Source organism: Lonchura striata, chromosome 21 (genome assembly GCF_050655825.1).
Source record: "Lonchura striata isolate lonStrDom1 chromosome 21, ASM5065582v1, whole genome shotgun sequence".
Taxonomy (NCBI): domain Eukaryota; kingdom Metazoa; phylum Chordata; class Aves; order Passeriformes; family Estrildidae; genus Lonchura; species Lonchura striata.
The window spans coordinates 7880670-7904422 of NC_140723.1; the positions used below are offsets into that span (position 1 = coordinate 7880670).

The following is a 23753-nucleotide window of genomic DNA, read 5'->3' on the forward strand; positions in this document are numbered from 1 at the left end:
TCCCTGCCCATGGACCGGGATGAGCTTTAAGGTCCCTTCCAATCCAGTTCCAGAATTCCCTTGGTTTTAGGCCGGATTTTTGGGAAGCACTGGGAGCTGAGAAATCCGGGAATGGGAGCACTGGGCGATCTCCATAAATAAATCTTGGATGCCCATGTGGGATGGAAGGAATCGGGCACTCGGGGAAGATGTGGAAGGGGCTCCCTGTGGCGCTGGGATTCCTTGGAAGGCTCCATCGCTCCAAGGTCTTTCCTTGGGACATTCCCACCCATTCCATCCGCTCCCTCCACCCCCGCCAGGAACCTCGGAGGGATTCCAGCTGCTTGTGCTTCATCCCTGGCCATGCCCGTGGAGTGTCCATCTGTGTCTGTGGGCAGAAATCCCCACGGAACGCTGGCAAGGGCCGGAAATGGGGTTTTTATCCAGCATCCCGCACTTCCAGGGCTGGAGCAATTCCTGCCTCGTCCCTGGGAGCTCTTTTGTAATTGGAAGCACCGAGCTTGTTCCGATGTTCTCCTTTCTGAACGCGTCACTCCCGATTTCAAAGGACATTTCCTTTATCCCTCCCTTCCCCCTCTCCTCCCCCCGCCTTCCCTTTTCCCTTTTTTTTTAAATCCCTCTTAAACTGGACAGTGCCAGAATTCCCAGCGATTGCCAGCAAAAATATCCTCTCCTCCCCAGGGCTGCCATCTAATCAGAGGGATGAATTTCCAGAGGGCTGAATCCGATCCAGGGGAGGCCCGGCCCGGCATTCTCTGGAAAATCTCGGATTGAAAAGAGCAAAGGGGAAGCGGAGCGAGGCTGAGAAGGGGACGCTGATAAAGGGATGCCGATAACGCGAGGGATGACGGAAATTTGGGACGGGCTCTTCCTTTTGGAACAGCTCTTCCCACCCGGCCGCTCCCGTCACCGCCGCTTTGTTCTCCTCAGTAAATCCCAAAAAACAGAGGGAGCCGAGGGAGGCTTGGGAGCAGCGCTGACTCCCGGCAGTCGTTCCCTGTCGGGAGGCGAAGGGAAGGGGAGGATGAGGGATGGGATTCGCACATCAGCCACGGCCGAGCAGCGGGGTCTGGACGGCTCCATCTGGATTCCTGCTTTATTTTCCTTTGTTTTCCCGTTTTTCCCCCTCCCCTCCACGCATCCTCGGCCGGCTCCTGTGGGGACTCGGCATCTGTTCCCCTCTCCCTCTTCTCTCCTTCTTTTCCACAACTTCTGGGCTGGTTTTGCTCTGGATTTGGGCAGGGATGCTCTTGGAGCGTTGGAATTTTCCCCTTCCCACCCTTTCCAGGCCCAGCTGGGGCTCTGGATTCAGCTCTTGGTGGGATCCTGATCCCACGGCACCGGAGCAATAAATCCTGGATCTCCAAAGCTTCATCTTTTCCATGCAGGAAAAGCTCGGGCGCATCCTGTGGTCCCACCCTGGTGTTTTTAGGGATGAAATGTCTGGATTTAAAGCCCAGATATTCCCAGGAATAGGGGTGGAAGCTGCTCCCAGTGCCAGCTCCGAGTGGTTTTCCAGCACATGGAGAGAGCCGAGAGGGCAAAAATTCCCATTTTGTTTTCTCTTTTTTTTGGCCACCCAGGAGATGCAGGTCAGGGATGGGTTTGGAGGGGGATTTCCTTGGAAAAATGCTTGGGTGCGTGGATTTGCTGCATGGGAGTGGCTGGGGACATCCCAAACGTGGTTCTGTCTGACTTTAAAAATCCACCAAAAATCAGGGAATGGTCCAAACACCACCAAAAGCCTTGGCTGCGCTGGGGTGGGGATGGATCCATTTCCCATGGAAGTGCATGGGTTTGGAAGGGAATATCGTGGGAAGAGGGATGGAAAACATCCGGAAATGCCGAGCTGGGAACTCCTGGATCCCATGGGCAGGAGGGAAAATCCAATATTTGCTCTGGACTGGGATGGGGATGGTTTCTCTTCCCATGGCAGCACGTGGGTCTGGAAGGGAATATCATGGGAAAACGGATGGAAAACATCCATAAATGCGGAGCTGGGAGCTCCTGGATCCCATGGACAGGAGGGAAAATCCAATTCCCACTGTGGGTGGGCTGGGATGGGGATGGATCCCTTTCCCATGGAAGTGTGCAGGTCTGGAAGGGGATAGCTTGGGAAGAGGGATGGAAAACATGTGGAAATGCCGAGCTGGGAACTCCTGGATTTCCATATCCCACGGACAAGAGGGAAAATCCAATCTTTGCTCTGGACTGGGATGGGGATGGATCCATTTCCCATGGGGAAAATCCAATCTTTGCTCAGGACTGGGATGGGGATGGATCCCTTTTCCATGGAAGTGTGCAGGTCTGGAAGGAAATAGGTTGGGAAGAGGGATGGAAAACATGTCGAAATGCCGAGCTGGGAGCTCCCGGATCTCCATATCCCACAGACGAGGGGGAAAATCCAATCTTTGCTCAGGACTGGGATGGGGATGGATCCATTTCCCATGGGGAAAATCCAATCTTTGCTCAGGACTGGGATGGGGATGGATCCCTTTCCCATGGAAGTGTGCAGGTCTGGAAGGGAATATAATGGGAAGAGGGATGGAAAACATCTGGAAATGCCGAGCTGGGAGCTCCTGGATCTCCATATCCCATGGACAAGAGGGAAAATCCAATCTTTGCTCAGGACTGGGATGGATCCCTTTCCCATGGAAGTGTGCAGGTCTGGAAGGGAATAGCTTGGGAAGAGGGATGGAAAACATCCGGAAATGCCGAGCTGGGAGCTCCTGGATCCCCATATCCCACAGACGGGGGGGAAAATCCAATCTTTGCTCAGGACTGGGATGGGGATGGATCCATTTCCCATGGGGAAAATCCAATCTTTGCTCAGGACTGGGATGGGGATGGATCCATTTCCCATGGGGAAAATCCAATCTTTGCTCAGGACTGGGATGGGGATGGATCCCTTTCCCATGGAAGTGTGCAGGTCTGGAAGGGAATATAATGGGAAGAGGGATGGAAAAATCCGGAAATGCCGAGCTGGGAGCTCCTGGATCTCCATATCCCATGGACAAGAGGGAAAATCCAATCTTTGCTCAGGACTGGGATGGGGATGGATCCCTTTCCCATGGAAGTGTGCAGGTCTGGAAGGGAATATAATGGGAAGAGGGATGGAAAAATCCGGAAATGCCGAGCTGGGAGCTCCTGGATCTCCATATCCCATGGACAAGAGGGAAAATCCAATCTTTGCTCAGGACTGGGATGGGGATGGATCCCTTTCCCATGGAAGTGTGCAGGTCTGGAAGGGAATAGCTTGGAAAAAGGGATGGAAAACATCTGGAAATGCCGAGCTGGGAGCTCCTGGATCCCCATATCCCACAGACGGGGGGGAAAATCCAATCTTTGCTCAGGACTGGGATGGATCCCTTTCCCATGGAAGTGTGCAGGTCTGGAAGGGAATAGCTTGGGAAAAGGGATGGAAAACATCCGGAAATGCCGAGCTGGGAACTCCTGGATTTCCATATCCCACGGACAAGAGGGAAAATCCAATCTTTGCTCAGGACTGGGATGGGGATGGATCCATTTCCCATGGGGAAAATCCAATCTTTGCTCAGGACTGGGATGGGGATGGATCCATTTCCCATGGGGAAAATCCAATCTTTGCTCAGGACTGGGATGGGGATGGATCCCTTTCCCATGGAAGTGTGCAGGTCTGGAAGGGAATATAATGGGAAGAGGGATGGAAAAATCCGGAAATGCCGAGCTGGGAGCTCCTGGATCTCCATATCCCATGGACAAGAGGGAAAATCCAATCTTTGCTCAGGACTGGGATGGGGATGGATCCCTTTCCCATGGAAGTGTGCAGGTCTGGAAGGGAATATAATGGGAAGAGGGATGGAAAAATCCGGAAATGCCGAGCTGGGAGCTCCTGGATCTCCATATCCCATGGACAAGAGGGAAAATCCAATCTTTGCTCAGGACTGGGATGGGGATGGATCCCTTTCCCATGGAAGTGTGCAGGTCTGGAAGGGAATAGCTTGGAAAAAGGGATGGAAAACATCTGGAAATGCCGAGCTGGGAGCTCCTGGATCCCCATATCCCACAGACGGGGGGGAAAATCCAATCTTTGCTCAGGACTGGGATGGATCCCTTTCCCATGGAAGTGTGCAGGTCTGGAAGGGAATAGCTTGGGAAAAGGGATGGAAAACATCCGGAAATGCCGAGCTGGGAACTCCTGGATTTCCATATCCCACGGACAAGAGGGAAAATCCAATCTTTGCTCTGGACTGGGATGGGGATGGATCCATTTCCCATGGGGAAAATCCAATCTTTGCTCAGGACTGGGATGGGGATGGATCCCTTTCCCATGGAAGTGTGCAGGTCTGGAAGGGAATATAATGGGAAGAGGGATGGAAAAATCCGGAAATGCCGAGCTGGGAGCTCCTGGATCTCCATATCCCACGGACAAGAGGGAAAATCCAATCTTTGCTCAGGACTGGGATGGGGATGGATCCATTTCCCATGGGGAAAATCCAATCTTTGCTCAGGACTGGGATGGGGATGGATCCCTTTCCCATGGAAGTGTGCAGGTCTGGAAGGGAATATAATGGGAAGTGGGATGGAAAACATCTGGAAATGCCGAGCTGGGAGCTCCTGGATCTCCATATCCCATGGACAAGAGGGAAAATCCAATCTTTGCTCAGGACTGGGATGCGGATGGATCCCTTTCCCATGGAAGTGTGCAGGTCTGGAAGGGAATAGCTTGGAAAAAGGGATGGAAAACATCCGGAAATGCCGAGCTGGGAGCTCCTGGATCCCCATATCCCACAGACGGGGGGGAAAATCCAATCTTTGCTCAGGACTGGGATGGGGATGGATCCCTTTCCCATGGAAGTGTGCAGGTCTGGAAGGGAATAGCTTGGGAAAAGGGATGGAAAACATCCGGAAATGCCGAGCTGGGAACTCCTGGATTTCCATATCCCACGGACAAGAGGGAAAATCCAATCTTTGCTCCAGCTTTGCCAGTTCGTCCCCGGCTCCCTTTAATCTCCGGCTGATCCGGGGGCAGGCGGGAGCCGCGATCCCACCGGGGGCTCCATGGAAAGGCGGGAGCCGCGATCCCACCGGGGGCTCCATGGAAAGGCAGAGCTCTTCCACACGCACGGAGGCTCCATCCCGAATTCCTTGGGGCGGATCCTGCCGCGCTGCCAAGGATTTGCTCATCCCCCGTGCCGTTTCTCCGTGCCTGTTGCTCATCGCGGCCTTCGGAAATGTCAAAAGCCGAGCGAGGGGAATCGGGGCAGCCGGAGAGACCTCGGCTGCCCTTCCTCCCTCCCTCCTCCTCCTCCCGTTCCTGCTTTTCCATCCGCACAGCCCCGGATCCAAGGGGCCCTCGTGCAGCCTTGGCAATCGCCGGGATTTAATCCCCGCTTTAGGAACAAAAATAAACCCTGGGCAGGCAGGGAGAGGCTGGACAGACGCCGGCCCCAGGTGGGCAGGGAATGTTGGCCAGGATGTGGGTCGCTCCCAGCCGGGGAAACCAGGATTCCGGGATGCAGCATCAAAATTCCCTCATTCCAAGCATCATCTGGGGCTGAAAAGGGATTTAACCCCCAGCCGAACATTCCAAAAATCCCACTTTCCCCCCCCCAGCGTTTCCTTGCGCAGAGCTGTTCCCGCAGCCCCCCAAAAGCAGCACAAAACGGGATTTTCTGGCTCTTTCCCGGTGTTCAGTATTCCAGGCCACGCTGCCCTGCTGCCGCAGCCGGCACGTGTTCCCGGAGCGTGTTCTCCCGCAGGTCGTGCCTGGGATTTATGGCACAAACACCTCCACGTTGTTCTGCAAGGAATGCCGAGCCTCGGGATCACCGCCTGGGAGGCACAGAAAATCCCGGGAATTCACCTTCTCCCCTCCCAGGCCATCTTCCACAAAGGAATCGCTGGTTTCCAGCCCTGCACCTGTTTCCCGGATTTTTGCTGGGCTCTTTTCCCACCTGGCGCGAGGAGGGATTAAAAAAGAGGGAATTTGGAGTGGGTGAGGGGGTTTTTTTTTTGGGATGTCCTGGTGTTAAACGCGATGCTGAGGATTTGCCGGGCTGTCAATCCATCAATTCCCAACAGCTGCAGGAGAGGCAGGAAAATAAACCGGGAATGCAATTCCTGTCCCTGCTGCAACCCCACCTGCTCCCTGCTCCCAATTTCCCAACAAATCAAGGGGAAAGAGGGAGAAAAGGGATGGATGGAGCCGCCCGGGCTCCGATTTTCCCTCTGGAGTGAGGATGGATCCAGAATCCGCCTGTGGGGAGATGGGAAGGAGCTGGAAAACCGCCGGATTCCAGTTGTGCATCCTCGGCGGAAGCTGCTGGGGAATTCCCATCGGGAATGAGGAATTTGGGAAGTTTTGTGGAAGCACAGGGCAGGGAATGGGGAGAGGCGATGGAGCCCAGGGCAAAGCTGTAGGAAGGACGGGAATTTGCAGAGGGAATGGTGGCCGCTGGGGTTTTCCCAAATTCAGGCAGGATTTCCTTCCATTTTGACTTTTTTGGGATCGTTTGGGGCGGCCCAAACCCATCCCTGGCACCCACCAGTGCCGTTAATCCATACAATTCCTGGCAAACAGCAATTCCGGCTTCCCTGGAGCTCAGCTCTCTTTCCCGGCCCTTTTCCTCCCACTTTTCCAGCTTATCTGACCGTCAGCATCGAGCCCCTGCCTCCGGTGGTGGTGGGAGACGCCGTGACCCTGAAATGCAACTTCAAAACCGACGGGAAAATGCGGGAGATCGTCTGGTACCGGGTGAGTCCGACGCCTCGGGAATGGGAATGCAGAGCCGGCCCGGCCTCGGGAACAGAAGGTCAGGGTTGGATGAGGCAGGGAATAAAACCAGGAGATCTCCGGCTGATGGGAATATCAATTCCAGGCAGGAGGAGGAGGAGGAGGGAGGCAGCCGGGCTGGCCTGGGAAAATGTGGCTGGGAGGGATGCGGGATGGATTTGGGATCATCAGGATGTGGGGTCATCCTTGGATCTGGGATCATCATTGGATTTGGGAACATCAGGATTTGGGATCATCAGGATTTGGGGTCATCAGGATTTGGGGTCATCAGGATTTGGGATCATCAGGATCTGGGATCATCATTGGATTTGGGAACATCAGGATTTGGGAACATCAGGATTTGGGATCATCAGGATTTGGGGTCATCAGGATTTGGGATCATCAGGATCTGGGATCATCATTGGATTTGGGAACATCAGGATTTGGGAACATCAGGATTTGGGATCATCAGGATGTGGGGTCATCAGGATTTGGGATCATCATTGGATCTGGGGTCATCAGGATTTGGGATCATCAGGATTTGGGATCATCAGGATTTGGGATCATCATTGGATGTGGGATCATCATTGGATGTGGGATCATCAGGATTTGGGGTCATCAGGATTTGGGATCATCAGGATTTGGGATCATCATTGGATGTGGGATCATCAGGATTTGGGATCATCAGGATGTGGGGTCATCAGGATTTGGGATCATCATTGGATGTGGGATCATCATTGGATGTGGGATCATCAGGATTTGGGGTCATCAGGATTTGGGATCATCAGGATCTGGGATCATCAGGATTTGGGGTCATCAGGATTTGGGATCATCAGGATTTGGGATCATCAGGACTTGGGGTCATCATTGGATCTGGGCTCCGCGTGGAGCCCCACTTCCTTTTTTTCCAGGTGGGTTTAGGGATGACTCGGGATTGGGTTGGGATTTGGAGGTCGGAGCTGAGGTTGGCACCACTCTGCCAAGAGACTAGCCAGGTGGAAAACGATGGGGGAAAGGGAGGAATCGGGAAAATTTGGGATATCCGGGGTTTGGGGAGAAGTTTGGGGCTCTTCATGGAGAGATTTTAGGAAAAAGAACTTTCCCTGCTCCCAAAATGTTTGGTAATTGGAGATATTGAACAGGAGGGAAGCTCCTCATTTTATGTGGGAAAGGAGAATTTGGAGCCTGTTTTTTTTTTTTGGAAAAGGAAGGATTTGGATGTTGGATTTATTTCAGAAAGGTGAATTTTGGGGCCAATTTTATTTGGGAAAGGAGAATTTTGAGAGCAATCTTATTTGGGAAAGGAAGGATTTGGATGTTGGTTTTATGTGGGATTTGTTGGGATTTGGGGAGGGGGAAATTTGGAGCCTGGTTTTATTTGGGAAAGGGGGATTTGGAAGCCGGAGCTGACACTGGATCATCATTCCCAAGCCTTGATCCAGCTTCAGGTTCACCTCAGCTTTCTCCAGGGAAATCTGGGATAAGCTGCCAACCATAAATGGTATTATCCAAGAAAACCTGAAGTTTTCCAGGGAAAACTCTTGAAGGAGGCCAAGAGCGGGTGAGCGGTGGCATCAGATGGAGCAGCTGGGAATATTTTTCCCTGGATTTCCCATCCTGTTCCTGTTGCCCTTCCCTAATGCTCTCCCCCATTCCCTGTTTTATAAAGCGGGAAAGGACAGGCGCAAGTCCGGCTGTTGGAATGTGGTGTGTGCACAGGAGCATCTCCACAGAATCCGAGATGGATTTTCCTATAATTATTCATGGCTGGACCCCTAAATGCCAGGCAGGCAGGGAACAGAACCCCAAACCTGCCTCGGATCCAACATTCCACCTCGGAATTGGCTCCACCTCCCCCCTTTTTCAGGGAGGAATTTTTTTCCTGCTGGCTCCGCCGTCTCCACCAGGTTTTTCCTTCCCTTTTCCACTCGGTAATATTGGATTAACCCACTTTCCCGGGAGCTGGATTTGCATAATCCCCCCTGCCAGGAGGGATGTGGGAGCAGCTGCGGCTCCGGAGCAAACGGAGAAACCTCGGAGGGAACGGGAAGGGCAGAAATGTCCCAGCTTTGGCCTTTATCCCCACAAATCCCCCCTTTCTTCCAGGGGTTTTTACCCCTCCTTCCCTCTTGCTCCTTCCCAGGTTTGGGAATTGGGTTTCTCATGGAGCATCTCAGGATTGGCCCGATTCCATCCTGATTTTAAGGTTTTCCTCATGTTTTTCTTCCCGTCTTGCCTCACTCCCGGTCTTTTGCAGCTTCTCAGAGCTGCAGTGGCAGCTGAGGGGCGTTGGAGGTGGTGGATGGATCCGGAGCTCTGGGGTTCCGTTTATTCCGCCCGTAAATCATGGGAATGCGGCTCCGGAGCGCGGGATTGGGGTCACGCCCGGCTCCTCGTTCCCGTGATTTATTGGACAGGGAGCAGAGGGAGCTCCTGGAGTCTGAGGGATCTGAGCTGCTCCAGGGGCGGGAAAGGGCAGGGAAAAGGGGGAGAGAGGTGGGAAAGTCAGCGGCAGTGCTTTGGTGGGAAATGGAGTTGGGAATAACCCATGGGATGGATCCATAAGCCCGTGGTGGATCCAGCATCCTTGGGATGGATCCATAACCCTGGGATGGATCCATAACCCCAGGATGGATCCATAAATCATGGGATGGATCCAGCATCCTTGGGATGGATCCATAACCCCGGGATGGATCCATAACCCCAGGATGGATCCATAAGTCATGGGATGGATCCAAAGTCATGGGATGGATCCATAAGTCACGGGATGGATCCAGCATCCTTGGGATGGATCCATAACCCCGGGATGGATCCGTAACCTGTGGGATGGATGGATGCATAACCCCAGGATGGATCTATAACTCTGGGATGAATCCAGCATCCTTGGGATGGATCCATAGCCTTGGGAATGATCCATAACCCTGGGATGGATCCATAACCCCTGGGATGGGTCTATAACCCTGGGATGGGTCTATTACCACAGGATGGATCCATAACCTGTGGGATGGATCCATAACTCATGGGATGGATCCGTAACCCTGGGATGGATCCATAACCTGTGAGGTACATCCAAGTCCCTGGGATGGATCCATAACCCCAAGACTGATCCATAAACCCTGGGATGGATCTATAACCCTGGGATGGTACCCATAAACTGTGGGATGGATCCAGCATCCTTGGGATGGATCCATAACCCAGGGATGGATCCATAACCTCTGGGATCGATCCATAACCTGTGGGGTAAATCCATGACCCAGGGATGGATCCATAACCCCCAGATGGATCCATAACCCAGGGATGGATCCACAACCCCCAGATGGATCCACAACCCCCGGATGGATCCACAACCCCCAGATGGATCCATAACCCAGGGATGGATCAATAATCTTGGGATGGATCCATAACCCCGGGATGGGTCCATAACCCTGGGATAGATCCATAACCTGTGGGATGGATCCATTACTCATGGGATGGATCCACAACCCCCAGATGGATCCATAACCCCAGGATTATGGATCCATAACCCCAGGATGGGTCCATAACCCCGGGATAGATCCATAACCCCGGGATGGATCCAAAGTCATGGGATGGATCCATAAGTCATGGGATGGATCCAGCATCCTTGGGATGGATCCATAACCCAGGGATGGATCCAGAATCCTTGGGATGGATCCATAACCCCGGGATGGATCCATAACCCCGGGATGGATCCATAACCCCGGGATGGATCCATAACCCCAGGATGGATCCATAACCCAGGGATGGATCCATAACCCAGGGATGGATCCATAACCCCGGGATGGATCCATAACCCAGGGATGGATCCATAACCCCGGGATGGATCCATAACCCTGGGATGGATCCAAAGTCATGGGATGGATCCATAAGTCATGGGATGGATCCATAAATCATGGGATGGATCCAGCATCCTTGGGATGGATCCATAACCCTGGGATGGATCCAAAGTCATGGGATGGATCCAGCATCCTTGGGATGGATCCAAAGTCATGGGATGGATCCATAACCCAGGGATGGATCCATAACCCCGGGATGGATCCTTAACCCTGGGATGGATCCAGCATCCTTGGATGGATCCATAACCCTGGGATGGATCCATAACCCAGGGATGGATCTGTAACCCAGGGATGGATCCATAACCCTGGGATGCATCCATAACCCTGGGATGGATCCATAACCCTTGGATGGATCCGTAACCCCGGGATGGATCCATAACCCAGGGATGGATCTGTAACCTGTGGGATGGATCTATAACCCTGGGATGGATCCATAACCCTGGGATGGATCCATAACCCTGGGATGGATCCATAACCCTGGGATGGATCCATAACCCTGGGATGGATCCATAACCTCTGGATGGATCCGTAACCTGTGGGATGGATCTATAACCCTGGGATGGATCCATAACCCCGGGATGGATCCATAACCCCGGGATGGATCCATAACCCTGGGATGGATCTGTAACCCAGGGATGGATCCATAACCCTGGGATGGATCCATAACCCTGGGATGGATCCATAACCCCTGGGATGGATCCGTAACCTGTGGGATGGATCCATAACCCAGGGATGGATCCATAACCCTGGGATGGATCCATAACCCAGGGATGGATCCATAACCCTGGGATGGATCCATAACCCAGGGATGAATCCATAACCCCGGGATGGATCCATAACCCTGGGATGGATCCATAACCCCGGGATGGATCCATAACCTCTGGATGGGTCCGTAACCCCCGGATGGATCCGTAACTCCCGGTGGCCGATCCCCTCTGGATCTGTCCACTCTGAGGCCGAGGAGCCTCCATCCCACGGGTGAATCCCCACGGAGAAGCCCCACACCGCAGCCAGCACCCAGAATTCCAGCAATTCCCCTGGATTCCCCAGGGATGAGGGACAGGCAGGTTTTCCCGCTGGGAAACCCCTCAGCTGCTGGAATGGCAACATTCCCGGGATGAGCAAAGGGAATTTTTCCCCAGAATAAACAGGAGCACATCCCACAGGCGGAGGCGTTAATTAACATCCAACAATCCCAACACCCGCGCAAGGTGTGATGTTCCCGGGAACGGGTGCGAACACGGATCCGCACCTGGAGAGCTCCAGGAAAAGCCTGGCAGGAGATGGGGGTGGCAGAATCCGCTCGGAATGAGGCTGGGAATGCTCGGAGCTTTTCCTTGGCTCCCGGTGCCGGCGTTTCCAGGATTGTGCCGGATCCTGGATTTGTGCGAGCGGTGCCGGGATGGGAACTGGGAAAACGATTTCTTTTCCCAGCAGAGCTCAGGAAAAATAATAGGGAAGTAGGAGAGGGAGGGAAAATCCTTGGAGGCTCCAATCTGGCTCCGTGCAGCGGGAAGGGAAGCGGAGTTGGGTTGGGCTGGGCTCGGAGCATGGGAATTTGGGAATTGCAAATGGGGTTTGGCGGATCTGGGGTGTCAGACCAGGGCCAGCCACCATTCCCAAAGGATTCCTGGGATAGGCGGGAATGAAGGGCTGGAACGGAGGGGAGCCCACGGAGCTCTGGCTCCATTAATTAGAGTTTGGTGCTCAGGGTAATTAGCGGGAAGGGAATGAACTGGAGCTGGGATTGCTCCTGGTAGTATCCCTGGAGTACGGGAATTGCTCTGTGTAGTATCCACGGAGTATGAAAAAAAACTAAATCCAGAGTTTTCCAGGAGTTCTTCCTATTGTTTGCAATTTTGCAGGGAATGGGCAGGAAATCCTAAATTTGGAGTTTTCCAGGATAACAAGTTCTTCCCGGTGTTGAGATTCTCCAGGGAATGGGCAGGAAAATCCGAAATCTGGAGTTTTCCAGGATAAAGAGTTTTCCTGGTTGATTCTCCAGGGAATGGGCAGGAAAGAGAAAAGCTAAACCTGGAGTTTTCCAGGATAACAGGTTTTCCCCAGTTGATTCTCCAGGGAATGGCCAGGAAGATCCTAAATCCGGAGTTTTCCAGGATAAGGATTTCTTCCCGGTGGCTCTGACGTGGACACTGCTTCCCCCCCCCTCCACCCCCAGACACTGGGAGTGCTGCAGCCGCTCCAGGGAATTTTCCCTCTTTCCAGAGCAATTTCCATTTGCTTGGAGAAAGGGAATCCATCGATCCGTCCTCGGGACATGGGACCTGGATCAGATCCCGATTCTGGCCCTTTCCAGCTGCTCCCTTCACCCTGCATCCATCACTTCCCATGATTTTGGATCCTTTGGACATCCAGGCAGGAGGCTCCGGAGATTCTAATGGATTTTTGGGAGCAGCAAATGTTCATTTTAATGGATTTTGGGATTTGTCGGGGTCACTGCAGAGGGGAGGGCAGCAGGCGGGAGCTGCCGCTGGAACAGCTGAGTTTTGTCGGGAATGGGATTTTTCCTGGGATTTATGAATAATCCAGGGAGCAGAGCCCAGAAATATGTTCCTGTGCCGCTTTTCCCAGAATTCCTGGATGTGGAGACACCCATTGGGACAGAAACCAGAGGATGTTGCCCAATTATCCTCCTTTTTTTGATTCCCAGCTGGGCTGCAGATTCTCTTCCCAAAAAATTCCCCCGGGCATGGATAAAAGGCTGGAATTAGGGCTGATCCCTGGAGAGAGAGAATTCCTGATGGGCCTTTTCCTGGAATTCCCTGGAAGTCCCTCAGGACTGGAAGTGGCTCTTCCCAGCATTCCCAATCCTCAGGGAATGTGGGGATTCCCAGAGGGTGATTCCAGCTCCTCTTGGATGGGACGGGAAAATCCCGAGGATGCAAATTCCCAATCCATGGGTGCAGGAAATTCCCAATCCATGGGTGCCGCAAATTCCCAATCCATGGGTGCAGGAAATTCCCAATCCATGGGTGCTGCAATTCCCAATCCATGGGTGCAGGAAATTCCCAATCCATGGGTGCCGCAAATTCCCAATCCATGGGTGCTCCCAATTCCCAATCCATGGGTGCCGCAAATTCCCAATCCATGGGTGCAGGAAATTCCCAATCCATGGGTGCAGGAAATTCCCAATCCATGAGTGCCGCAAACTCCCAATCCATGGGTGCTGCAAATTCCCAATCCATGGGTGCTGCCAATTCCCAATCCATGGGTGCAGGAAATTCCCAATCCATGGGTGCCGCAAATTCCCAATCCATGAGTGCCACAAATTCCCAATCCATGGGTGCCGCAAATTCCAATCCATGGGTGCAGGAAATTCCCAATCCATGGGTGCCTCCTCCACCATTCCCAGCGCTTCCCACCCTAAAAGAATCCCTAAAATCCCACTGGATTGGGATCCCTTCTCCATCCCGGAGCAGCTCCCAGGTTTCTCCTCAAACCCAAAGAAAAGTCCGGAAAAATCCTTGGAAGCTTCCCTGGAAACTTCCCAAGGCCGGAGATTTACAATTCCCATCCTTTTTCCCGCTTTTCTTCATCTCACATCCGTGCCAGGGTGGAATTTCTTTCCCATAAAAGCCGCAGCCTGGGATAATAAATCGGAAGAGGTTTTTTAGCGCTGGATTCTTTTCCCACCTCTTTTTGCCATAAAAAAGTGGGAAAAGAGGAAATGGGGAATAACGGCGGAATTTTGGCCAAGTGCTGGGTGAGGGTTTGGGGTTTTGTCCTCAGGAAATGTTGGATTTGAGGATTGAATCCCAAGATTTTCTTCCGCTTTTCCTGGTTTATTTTAAAAATGGGAATTTTCACTCTCTGCTGGGAGAGATTCCCAAAATTCCCATTTTACTCCATATTTTTTTTCCACTGAAACTCCTCAAAAGCGGGGAAGATAAATCCGGAGGCGCTGGGGGGCACAGGGAATAGAGTCCTAAAAAATCCATTTTCCATTCAAAAATTACAATTTCCAGCTGGAAAATGGAATAATGGGATGGAAAATGTGGAATTTGATTTCATCTCAGCAGGGGCATCATAAATCCATAAATTCCAAGCTGAAAAATTCTGGAATCTTATGGATAAATATGCAAAACACAATATAATAAAAATTAAAATAAAACAAAAAATTAAAATAAAATTCTAATGTAAGTATTTAAATGCACCACATAAAATATTAAAATTAATGTATTTACAGCTTTTAGTGGAGATCAAAATTCAAATAAATTTATTCAAATCTAAATAAATACCAAAACACACACACACAAAAAAAAAATTAAATCAAAATGCAAATAGACCTATTGAAATCTAAACGCATACAATCAAATTTAAACAAATCTATACAAATCGAAATCGAGTTATTCAAATCCTCGGAACGAAAACCTTTTGAAACATTCCAAAAAGGGCCCAAAATTCCCAAATTTGGGACGCGGGGGTTGTTTCCCGCAGGTCACTGACGGTGGCACCATCAAGCAGAAGATCTTCACCTTCGATGCCATGTTTTCCACCAACTTTTCCCAGATGGAAAACTACCGGAAGCGGGAAGACCTCGTTTACCAATCCACCGTGCGGTGAGTCCTTTTTCCCAATCCATGCAAATTTTTAGGAATTTTTTTTTTCCCTCCTTATTTTTGACCCCATTGGAAGAATTCCAGCAGAACCCGCCCCCATCCAAGGGGTGTTCCCGTTTTCCTGATGATTCTCGGGGAAAAGATGGGGAAAATGGGGATTTTTAGATGTTGGAAAATTGGGAAAACAGATCCATATTTATTTATAAAACAGGCACGAGGGCGTCTCCTTGCTTTTATTCCAAGCGGGAATCACTTCCAGAATTCCAGGTTTATTCCTGATTCCGCACCTGCTCCATTCCCGCTGCTCTAAAACCGACACTGGAGCTTGGAAAAAAGGTCAGGAGAGGCTTCATCCAAGGGGGAAAAAACTGGGATGAAATTTCCCTTCCTCCCGGCTTCTTTCCCGCCTCGTTTCCTCGGGAAATGAGAATTTCCTGATTGGAATGTCCCAGCTCGTTTTTCCGGGCGTGGTGGGGTGAGGAAAAACCGGGATTTCCTCCAGTCGCGGGGGGATTTCCACCTGGAAATATCCGGAATGTCCTGGGAGGGGCTGGGCCTGGCGCATCCCGTGGGAAATGGGAAATCCCAATTCCCAATCCTCGGGAATTTTTGGGGTGTTTTTTGCCGTTTCTCCCCGCTACGTCTGGAGTTGTTTTGGTTTTTTTTATCCTTAAGGAAAAGCGCGGCCGCGTGGGAATGGATTTGGATTTGGATTTAGGGTGGGAAAAGGGTGGGAAAACAGGGCTGGGGAGGGAATATTATGGGATGGATCAGGAGGAGCCTCAGGTGCCGCCCAGGAGAGGCTCGGGAGAAGTTGGGGATGATCGGGGAGATGCTCAGGGATTACTCAGGGATTGCTCAGCGTGCCCGGGAGTAACTCATTGGATACTCAGGGGTTACTCAGGGGATACTCCAGGGATATTCAGGAGAAGTTTGGGATGCTCACGGGGATGTTCAGGTAGGTCAGGAGATACTCCAAGGTTACTCAGGAATGTCAGAGGATGCTCGGGATACTCGAGGGTTACTCAGAGGATGCTCAGAGGGTGTCCTGGAGATATTCCAGGGATACTCCAGGGATGTCCAGGAGATGCTCCAGGGATACTCCGAGGATGTCCAGGAGATGCTCCAGGGATACTCCAGGGATTCTGGGGATGCTCCAGGGATGCTCCGAGGATGCTCCGGAGTTGCTCCATCCCTTCGTTTGGTCTCCCTGGATCCACAGAGCGGCTCCTCGGATGTTGAACAAATTCTGGATTCCTGTGTGGAGAAGGTTTTGGCAGCTCCAGGCAGGAATTTCACATCCCTGGCTCGGGGCTGTAAATCCAGCTGCAAATCCAGCGCTTCCCTTGGGATTTGGCCGTCGCTTGCCTCCAGCTGGGAAAATCAGGGAATTAAACTGGATTAAAACATTTCCTGTGTGCCCATGGGAGGAATTAATGGGATGAGAAATCAAACATTCCCTGCTCATGGAATGGGGGATCAGGAAAATCCCTGGAGCAGGAACAAGGATCAAACATTCCCTGTGCATGGAATGAGGGATCAGGAGAATCCCTGGAGCAGGAACAAGGATCAAACATTCCCTGTGCATGGAATGAGGGACTGGGAGAATTCCTGGTGGAGGAACAAGGATCAAACATTCCCGGTTCATGGAATGAGGGATCAGGAGAATCCCTGGAGCAGGAACAAGGATCAAACATTCCCTGTGCATGGAATGAGGGATCATGAGAATCCCTGGAGCAGGAACAAGGATCAGACATTCCCTGTGCATGGAATGGGGGATCAGGAGAATCCCTGGAGGAGGAACAAGGATCAAACATTCCTGGTTCATGGAATGAGGGATCAGGAGAATCCCTGGAGCAGGAACAAGGACCAAACATTCCCTGTGGAGAGAACGGGGTTCACCAGCATCCCTGGAGAAGGAGAACAGGGACTCCCCCATTCCCTGCTCATGGAATATTTCCCGGACCTGGCGAGGAAAAGCTCCCACTTTCCTGGTTCCAGGGCTCTGTTTTCCAACCTTTCTCCACATGTTGTAGAACGAATCGAATTTGGGAGCAGAAAATTCCCCCGCCCCAGCACCAGGCACTTGAAAGGCTCGGGAATGGCCGGGAAATCGGGCGTGGAGCCGGGAGATGTCGGCAGGAAAAGGGTTTTCACAGCATGGCCTTTTATTTCCAAGGAAAACAAGAACCAGCCCGAGGAGATCATTCCCAGAGCTGCTTTTCCCAGTCACTGGCTTTTTTTTGGGAAAGTTCTGCCTGATCTTGTGCTCTCCCGAAGAACTGGGGCAAGCCCAGGAAGGGTTTGGGAAGCATTTCCCATCCAGCTCATTCTCCCTTTTTCCATCTATTTATTCTCTCTTTTTTTTGGGAATCTTTGCCGTGGTTCGGGCACAGCTGGAGCCATCCCAAGGAGCTTTATCCCAGGAGGAGCCGTTCTTATCAGCATTATCCTGGTCCTTATCAGCGTTATCCCAGTTTTTGGTCCTTATCAGTGTTTTCCCGGTCCTTATCAGCGTTATTCCAGTGCTTGGTCCTTATCAGCATTATCCTGGTCCTTATCAGCGTTATCCCAGTTTTTGGTCCTTATCAGTGTTATCCCGAGTGGAGCTGGCCCTATCAGCGTTATCCCTGTCTTTTATCAGCATTATCCCAGTCCTTATCAGTGTTTTCCCGGTCCTTATCAATGTTTTCCCGAGCAGAACCGTCCTAGGAGCAATAATCCCAGGAGAAGCCGGCCACATCCGCATTTCCCCGGTTTCTTATCAGCGTTTTCCCGGCTGGAGCCAGCTTTATCACCGTTTTCCCACTCATGATTGGGGTTATCCCAGGCGGAACTATCCCAGAGAATTTTATCCCTGGAGAAAGTGGCCACATCTGGGTTTTCCTGGCTCCTTATCAGCGTTTTCCTGGCTCCTTATCAGCGTTTTCCCGGCCTTATCAGCGCGGCCCAGGGGCTCCGGCGCTGCCTCGTTCCATCCCGGCTCTGTGCTGTGAAGATCAAAGCTGGGAGAGATCCAATCCCTCCAATCCCGATTTTTTTTTCCTTTCCCTTGATTAAAATCCCACCCTGGTCCTACGGCGCCCCTTTAGGAATTCCCTAATCCCTTTTTTCCCGTGTTCCCGACTCAAAGATGCGCCAGGGAGCGTTTGCCTTTCCAGGGGCGGTTGTTCCCTGTCTCCCATCCTTGGGAACACCGAACGGAGCCAGTCAGGTCCCGAAATCCGCGTGCAAATCCAAAGGAATCCTTCCAAAAGTGCTGGAGCGGGATCGGAGCTGCTCCAAAGCGCGGCTGACGGGAGATTCCTGATCCGTGCATGGATAATCAGAGCTGGAACAGATGGCAGAGGCTCGGTTGGAAGCGTTGTATCCATGGAAAGGAGGGAATGTTCACTTCCAGGGGGATCCTTGGAGCGGGAAGGCAGCCAGGGGCTGGGAGAGGGGAAAAACCGAGCTGGAATTCCCCTGGAAAGGAAAATTGTCCTGAGCAGGATTTTTAACTCCATGTGGGAGTTGCGTCCACATGGGATGGGTGAGGTGGGATGAGGCTGCTGGAGAGGAGGGATGGATTTCCTGGAAGAGGGAATGCTGCCAGCCGGAGAGGAGGGATGGTGCTGGGATGTTCTCCACAACGGTGGGATGGCTGAGCCAGCTGGAAAGGCGGAATGTTGCTGGAAAAGCGGGATGAGGCTTCTGGATGGTGGGGTGGGATAATGGTTCCGACTGGAAAGGCTGGATGTTTCCAGCTGGAGAAACGGGATAATGGTTCCGACTGGAATGTTGGGATGTTTCCAGCTGGAGAAATGGGATGATGGTTCAGACTGGAATGTTGGGATGTTTCCAGCTGGATAAATGGGATGATGGTTCAGACTGGAATGTTGGGATGTTTCCAGCTGGAGAAACGGGATAATGGTTCCAACTGGAAAGGCGGGATGTTTCCAGCTGGAGAAATGGGATAATGGTTCCGACTGGAAATGTGGGATGTTTCTGGCTGGAGAAATGGGATAATGGTTCCGACTGGAAATGTGGGATGTTTCCGGCTGGAGAAATGGGATAATGGTTCCGACTGGAAGGGCGGGATGTTCCCAGGAGGTGAAGTGGGATGATGCCAGCTGGAAAGGTTGGATGCTTCCAGCTGGAGAGGCGGGATGCCACCATCCAGTGAGGTGGGATAATGGTTCCGACTGGAAAGGTGGGATGCTTTCAGCAGGAAAGGAGGTTTCCAGCTGGAAAAATGGGATGATGCTTTCGGCCAGTGAGGTGGGATAACGTTTCCGACTGGAAAGGTGGGATGTTTCCAGACAGTGAGGTGGGATGATGCCAACTGGAGAAGTGGGATAACGCTTCCAACCAGAAAGGCTGGATGGTTCCAGGTGGCGAGGTGGGACGATGCCAACTGGAAATGTCGGATGCTTCCAGCTGGAGAGGCGGGATGCCACCTTTCAGTGAGGTGGGATAATGCTGCCAGCTGGAAATGTGGGATGCTTTCGGCTGGAGAAGTTGGGATGATGATTCCGGCCAGGGAGGTAGGAAGTCATAGACCAGAAAGGAGGGATGATCCCAGCTGGAGAGGTGGGATGGGATATTGGCTGGAAAGGCAGGATGGTCCCAGCTGGAGAGGTGGGATGGAATATTGGCTGGAAATGTGGGATGTTCCCAGCTGGAGAGGCGGGATGGTGCTGCCATCTGGGAAGGTGGGGTGGTGCCACCTGGCACCGTGGGATGGTGCTGCTGAATGGAAAAGTGGGATGCTGCCGGCCAGAAAAGTGGGATTCTGAGGGCCAGAAGAGTGTGATCCTGAGGATCAACAAGGTGGGATGCCGTGGACCAAGAAAGTGGGATTGTGAGGAGCAGAAAGGGGGGATGATGAGGATAAGAAAGGTGGGACAGGGAGGACTGGAAAAGTGGGATTCTGAGGATCAGAAGTGTGGGATGCTGGGGAGCAGAAAGGTGGGATGGTGAGGACCAGAAACCTGGGATTCTGGGGATTAGAATTGTGCGATGCTGAGGATCAGAAAAGGAGGATGCTGAGGAGCAGGAAGGTGGGATGGTGAGGAGTAGGAAGGTGGGATGCTGAGGATCAGAAAAGTGGGATGATGAGGATTAGGAAGGTGGGATTCTGAGGAGCAGAAAGGTGGGATGGTGAGGATAAGAAAGGTAGGACAGGGAGGACTGGAAAAGTGGGATTCTGGGGATCAGAACTGTGGGATGCTGAGGATCAGAAAAGTGACATGGTGAGGAGCAGGAAGGTGGGATGGTGAGGAGCAGGAAGGTGGGATGGTGAGGAGTAGGAAGGTGGGATGGTGAGGAGCAGGAAGGTGGGATGGTGAGGAGCAGGAAGGTGGGATGGTGAGGAGCAGGAAGGTGGGATTCTGAGGAGCAGGAAGGTGGGATGCTGCTGGCCAGGGAACTGGGCTGCTGCCCATCAGCCAAGTGACCGCTGTGCAGCCTCCCAAGCATTCCCAGCTCCTGCAGCACGGATCCAACTCCTCCTTTCCTGTTTTTCCCAAGTCTGTCAAAAGCCTTCTGATAAAAGGTGGATCGATGGGGCTCCGGGTTCACTCGGAATTCGGGATTTGCTGTGCTGGGGTGGCCTGGCAGGGCTGGTGTCAAGGTTTTCCGTTGGCACTCCAGGGGAAGGCGATGTCTGTGGTCGTGGATTTGTGCTCCATCCACATCTCCTTCCAATAACAATTCCTTCCCCCCGGAGGAGCTGTCAGCGCCGGGGAACTCCGGCTGCTAAATCATTCCCGAGCTCCTCCTGCAGCCTTTGGAGTTATTAAGAGTTTATTGATCCCTGTCCAACACCGTGCTATCCGGGTGCCGACCCACGAATCCCGCGGGAAAACGGGATAGGGACGGAGTGGTGAGCGCTGTCCCTCCTCCACAGCCTTCCCGAGGTCCGGATTTCGGATAACGGTCCCTACGAGTGCCACGTGGGGATCTACGACCGAGCCACGCGGGAGAAGGTGGTCCTGGCCTCCGGGAACGTGTTCCTGAACGTGATGGGTGAGCGCTGGGATCGGGATCGAGGGACAACCACTGCGGGGTCTGCGGGAACAGCGGGAATTGGGATCGTTCTGCCATCCTCGGGAGTGGGGATGGGGATGGGATGGGATGGGACAGGGACAAGGATAGGGATGGGAATGGGAATGGAGATGGGAATGGGGATGGGAATGGGGATGGGGACAAGGACAGGGATGGGGATGGGAATGAAGGTGAGAATGGGAGGGGAATGGAGATGGGGATGGGGACAAGGACAGGGACATGGACAAGGATAGGGATGAAGATGGGAATGGGGATGGGAATGGGAATGGGAATGGGAATGGGAATGGGGATGGGAATGGGGATGGGGATGGGATGGGATGGGAATGGGGATGGGAAAGGGGATGGGGATGGGGATGGGAATGGGGACAAGGACAGGGACATGGACAAGGATAGGGATGAAGATGGGAATGGGGATGGGAAAGGGATGGGGATGGGATGGGATGGGATGGGATGGGATGGGATGGGATGGGATGGGATGGGATGGGATGGGATGGGATGGGATGGGAATGGGGACAAAGACAGGGACATGGACAAGGACAGGGATAGGAACAAGGACAGGGATGGGGATGAGGGTGAGGATGGTGTGGGGAGAGGGATGAAGATGCCCATGGGGATGGGGATGGATATGAAGATGTGGATGGGACATGGATAGGGACAGGGAATGGATGGGGTGGGAGCAAAGATGGGCATGGGAATGGGAACAAGGATGAGGATGGGAATGGGAATGATAATGGGGGTGAGGATGGGATGATGATGGGATTGGGGATGGGACGATGATGGGGATGGGGATGAGGATGAAGATGAAGGATGAGGATGGGATGGGGTTGTTGAGGACTCTGTGCTGACCTCCCGGCTCTTCCCCTGCAGCTCCCCCAACGTCCATCTCGGTGCTGGCTGCGGACACCCCGGCACCCTTCAGCCGCTACCAGGCGCAGAACTTCACCCTGGTGTGCGTGGTGTCCGGTGGGAAGCCCGCGCCACTGGTGAGATTCCGGTGGGATCATCCCTCCCACTGGCACATGGAATAACCCAGCACCTCCTCTATAAAATCCACCAGATCCTTGTTCTCTTCTGTCAGGCCAAACCCGCTCCCCAGATCCCATCTTTCCATGGAAACTGCAGGATTTGGGAGTGGGAAAAGGACCAAACCTTCAGGATTCAGGAGCAGGGAACCAACCAGACATTTGGGATTTGGGAGTGGGGAAAGGACCAAACCTTTGGGATTCAGGAGCAGGGAACCAACCAGAACTTTGGGATTTGGGAGTGGGGAAAGGACCAAACCTTCGGGATCCGGGAGCAGGGAACAAACCGGACATTTGGGATTTGGGAGCAGGGAATGAACCAAACCATTGAGATCTGGGTGCAAAGACCCCAGCTTTCAGGATTTGGGAGAGAATGAACCAAACATCTGGGATATGGCAGTGGGGAAAGGACCAACCCTTCGGGATTTGGGAGAGAATGAACCAAACTTTTGGGATTTGGGAGAGAATGAACCAAACCTTCAGGATTTGGGAGAGAATGAACCAAGCCTTCGGGATTTGGGAGAGAATGAACCAAACTTTCAGGATTTGGGAGAGAATGAACCAAACTTTTGGGATGTGGGAGAGAATGAACCAAGCCTTTGGGATTTGGGAGAGAATGAACTAAACCATCAGGATTTGGGAGAGAATGAACCAAACTTCTGGGATTTGGGAGAGAATGAATGAAACCTTCAGGATTTGGGAGAGAATGAACCAAACTTCTGGGATTTGGGAGAGAATGAATGAAACCTTCAGGATTTGGGAGAGAATGAACCAAACTTTTGGGATTTGGGAGAGAATGAACCAAAATTCTGGGATTTGGGAGAGAATGAACCAAATTTTTGGGATTTGGGAGAGAATGAAGGAAACTTTTGGGATTTAGGAGAGAATGAACCAAACCATCAGGATTTGGGAGATAATGAACCAAACCATCAGGATTTGGGAGAGAATGAACCAAACCATCAGGATTTGGGAGAGGTTGAACCAAGCCTTTGGGATTTGGGAGAGAATGAACCAAAATTCTGGGATTTGGTAGAGAATGAACCAAACCTTCAGGATTTGGGAGAGCATGAACCAAATTTCTGGGATTTGGGAGAGAATGAACCAAACCTTCGGGATTTGGTAGAGAATGAACCAAACCTTCAGGATTTGGGAGAGAATGAACCAAACTTTTGGGATTTGGGAGAGAATGAACCAAGCCTTTGGGATTTGGGAGAGAATGAACTAAACCATCAGGATTTGGGAGAGAATGAACCAAACTTTTGGGATTTGGGAGAGAATGAAGGAAACTTTTGGGATTTGGGAGAGAATGAACCAAACCATCAGGATTTGGGAGATAATGAACCAAACCATCAGGATTTGGGAGAGGTTGAACCAAGCCTTTGGGATTTGGGAGAGAATGAACCAAAATTCTGGGATTTGGTAGAGAATGAACCAAACCTTCAGGATTTGGGAGAGAATGAACCAAAATTCTGGGATTTGGGAGAGAATGAACCAA

General features: G+C 52.2%; 1 protein-coding gene across 5 annotated transcripts in view; it reads left to right on the forward strand.

Annotated features, from left to right (window-relative positions):
- IGSF21 (immunoglobin superfamily member 21) overlaps window positions 1–23753 on the forward strand; it is a 51310-nt gene that overhangs the window by 19430 nt on the left and 8127 nt on the right. Inside the window, exons 1-5 of one of the 5 annotated variants that reach the window (XM_085559011.1) lie at window positions 644–929; window positions 6624–6736; window positions 15067–15188; window positions 21079–21197; window positions 22104–22219. In XM_085559011.1, the coding sequence (XP_085415137.1) occupies window positions 827–929; window positions 6624–6736; window positions 15067–15188; window positions 21079–21197; window positions 22104–22219 (573 nt within the window). In that variant the 5' untranslated portion in view covers window positions 644–826. Of the gene's footprint in view, window positions 1–643; window positions 930–4895; window positions 5978–6623; window positions 6737–15066; window positions 15189–15399; window positions 21050–21078; window positions 21198–22103; window positions 22220–23753 lie in introns of those variants that run through there. The other 4 variants (XM_085559010.1, XM_085559009.1, XM_077788198.2 and 1 more) reach the window with 4 other exon arrangements.